Source organism: Eucyclogobius newberryi, unplaced genomic scaffold (genome assembly GCF_026437365.1).
Source record: "Eucyclogobius newberryi isolate DKJ021-1_F unplaced genomic scaffold, fEucNew1.0.hap1 SCAF_16, whole genome shotgun sequence".
Lineage (NCBI taxonomy): Eukaryota > Metazoa > Chordata > Actinopteri > Gobiiformes > Gobiidae > Eucyclogobius > Eucyclogobius newberryi.
The window spans coordinates 14,577,888-14,580,557 of record NW_027315790.1 but is presented as its reverse complement, the minus strand read 5'-3'; the positions used below and the strand labels follow the sequence as shown (position 1 = coordinate 14,580,557).

The 2,670-nt window shown below is 40.3% G+C and overlaps 1 protein-coding gene across 1 annotated transcript; it reads left to right on the top strand.

The window, feature by feature from the left end:
• rpl14 (ribosomal protein L14) lies at positions 1 to 2,670 on the top strand. Its single transcript, XM_072447682.1, has 6 exons — positions 1 to 73; positions 754 to 855; positions 931 to 1,025; positions 1,154 to 1,253; positions 2,008 to 2,061; positions 2,575 to 2,670. Exons 1-6 carry the CDS (start codon positions 71 to 73, stop codon positions 2,632 to 2,634), a joined length of 414 nt encoding a protein of 137 aa, XP_072303783.1. The 5' UTR covers positions 1 to 70; the 3' UTR covers positions 2,635 to 2,670.

The window sequence follows — 2,670 nt, the reverse complement described above, 5'->3', positions numbered from 1 at the left end:
AGCTCGGAGCGGATGTGGTATCTGCGCACAGCGGAAGCTGTGAGGTCCTTTCTGCTCCCGAACAGCCATCATGGTGAGTCCGCCATGCTAGTGTTGACAAAAAATTACACTTTTTACTTTGATTATGCTACTTTAGACCGAAAGTCTTAAATTATCGAATTATATAAATACTTATTGTTTCAATGAATCCCCTTGTAAACAGTTTGTGGAGCTATAATTACGTGTTTAGTCCTGTTCTTGAGTCGTTACTCCGTACAACGTGGCCCGACTACGCGTGAACAGCCGAGGCGTGTCTTTTCATTTAGATGTACTCATTTCTCATTGAATATCGACTTAAACCTGGTGTTTTCCCCCTCGTTGTGTCAACATGTGTTATATAGTGTAGTGTCAGTCTAATCTGTTGAGCGAATATCGGTTCTCTGTCTAGTATTGATGGCGGTGTGTCCACGGGCAAGACACTTCATCCACCTCGCCTAAGAATGTGCATAATATAGACGCTGCTTCATAAGTAACAACCTACGCCTGGATTCTTAAAGCCATTCAACATTAATTGTGCGCATTTTTATCAGCATTGGCCTAATCAAAAATCTTAGGAACAGAGCATGTGCTAGGCGGATAATGTCACTGCCGATTACATGATCTAAAATGTCCTCAAAGACCTGGAAAATTATCTCTGCATGGTGTGGGAACTCTGAATACTTCAAACGCAGCTCATTTCAGTCTGTTATACTGATGGATCTTCTTTTTTTGCAGGTGTTCACTCGCTTTGTTGAGATTGGCCGCGTCGCCTACCTCTCCTTTGGACCCCATGCTGGCAAATTGGTGGCAATTGTAGATGTCATCGACCAAAACAGGGTAGGTTGTACTCTGTTAGTCTAATAAAAGAACATTCTAGACTTGTTTTTAAAAAGGAACATTTTTGCTTGCCAGGCTCTTGTTGATGGACCCTGCACAGGCGTGAAGAGGCAATCCATGCCCTTCAAATGCATGCAGCTCACAGACTATGTCATCAAAGTCCCCCACAGGTAAATCTTAAAAAATGGCGGTGTGTCCACGGGCAAGGTTCCTGCATTTCTTCCGTTGGCCTCCTTTTTTAAGAAGCATCCATTGAAGTCTTGATCTTTGTCATGGAGTGTTCAATGTTGTTTTTAAGTGCTCGCCAGAAGTTTGTCAGGAGAGCGTGGGAGAAGGCCCAGATCAACGAGAAATGGTCAGAAACCAGTTGGGCCAAGAAGATCGATGCACGACAGAAGGTGAGAGTTTGAATGTTGTGTATCATAAGTTTCTCTTTTCCCTTGGTGGTAATGCTTAGATAATGGTATTGCACCTGTCCGCTATATTTTTATATTCACTGATGGACCGTTATATTTTGGACATCGTAAAACGTAATATTGATCTAAAAAGACATGATAAAAAAACAAATCCATTGTCTTCTGGGTTGAAAATCGGGACACTGAATTTCGCCGGACCCTTTACTTGTGATTGCCGAAATGACTACGTGACCCTGCCGAAGCTTATGTGCGTCACAGTAAAATGGCAGAAAAAGAAGTCTACAGTTGTGAGCGTGTTTCGGGGAATCTGGGAGCGGTGAAATGAAGATTGTCAAAGTAATGGCGTCTTGTCTGCAGGCGAATAAAGATAATTTGACCATGCTTGAGTCACACTAATTACGAGTGGATAAATGAGATGGGGAAACAATTATAATATGGTTTAAAGTTGAATTTGCATAAGAGGTCTCCTTTTAAGATACCCATGTTTTGCCTTATATACCAGTTACACACTGACGGTACAGTTTCGGTGTGCATTTTGAGCATGTTACTTGCTGACTGTATTTGACCAGGGCAAGTTCATGCAATTACAGAATTGCCTAATTACCTGCGCCGTGTCTGGGAAAGTGAGACGGTATTCACATGTAATTCATGTATTTTCCTGAAGATGGCACTAGTCTCCAGTGGAATTCTCAATGTTGCTCTTATCAAAACACTTGACATTTCTTTTTTTGTGCAGAGGGCCAAAATGACTGACTTCGACCGCTACAAGGTCATGAAGGCCAAGAGAATGGTAAGTTGTTTTCTTGATTTACAATGTTACTGAGCAACTTTTTTAAAACTTATCAATAAGAATAAATAACATAGCATGTGCTTCTACTGGTTTAGAAAAGGAGCTATAATTACAACTGAACATGGGTTGACAGTGCTTAAACCTGCAATAGAGAACACAAGTTATTCTCAGTATGTGGACAGACTAAGCTGCAGAGGCTGCAGTAGCACTGATTCCTGATTAAAGCAGGTGCTGGGATTTAGCACAGTCTTGAACCCAAACACCAGTGTTTTGGTAATTTAACCAGCTTCAATTGTACAATTGCCAGCAAAAGCTATTTGATTTTAAAAGCTTTGTCTGGTATGCGAGGACAAAGATTAGTCATGTTTATACAATTGTAAAATCATTCATACTGTTAGTATGATTTGTCTGCTCTAAAACCATTTTTAATCCATGCTAAAAAAAATCTTTCTGCTTAATTACATTGTACTTGGCAATATTAGACCATGTTTACGATTTATTTTCTTTTTACAGAGGAACAAGATTATCAAGCATGAAGTGAAGAAGCTCCAGAAGGAGGCAGCAAAGAAATGAACAGATTTTCTCAAATAAAGTTCCTGTTAAATTCTT

What these genes read in the sequence shown, in the direction of transcription:
- rpl14 (XM_072447682.1), top strand. An exon ending in ATGTCATCGACCAAAACAGG is followed by an intron (nt 856 to 930) that starts GTAGGTTGTACT and finishes TTTGCTTGCCAG; the next exon opens with GCTCTTGTTGATGGACCCTG. An exon ending in AGATCGATGCACGACAGAAG is followed by an intron (nt 1,254 to 2,007) that starts GTGAGAGTTTGA and finishes TTTTTTGTGCAG; the next exon opens with AGGGCCAAAATGACTGACTT.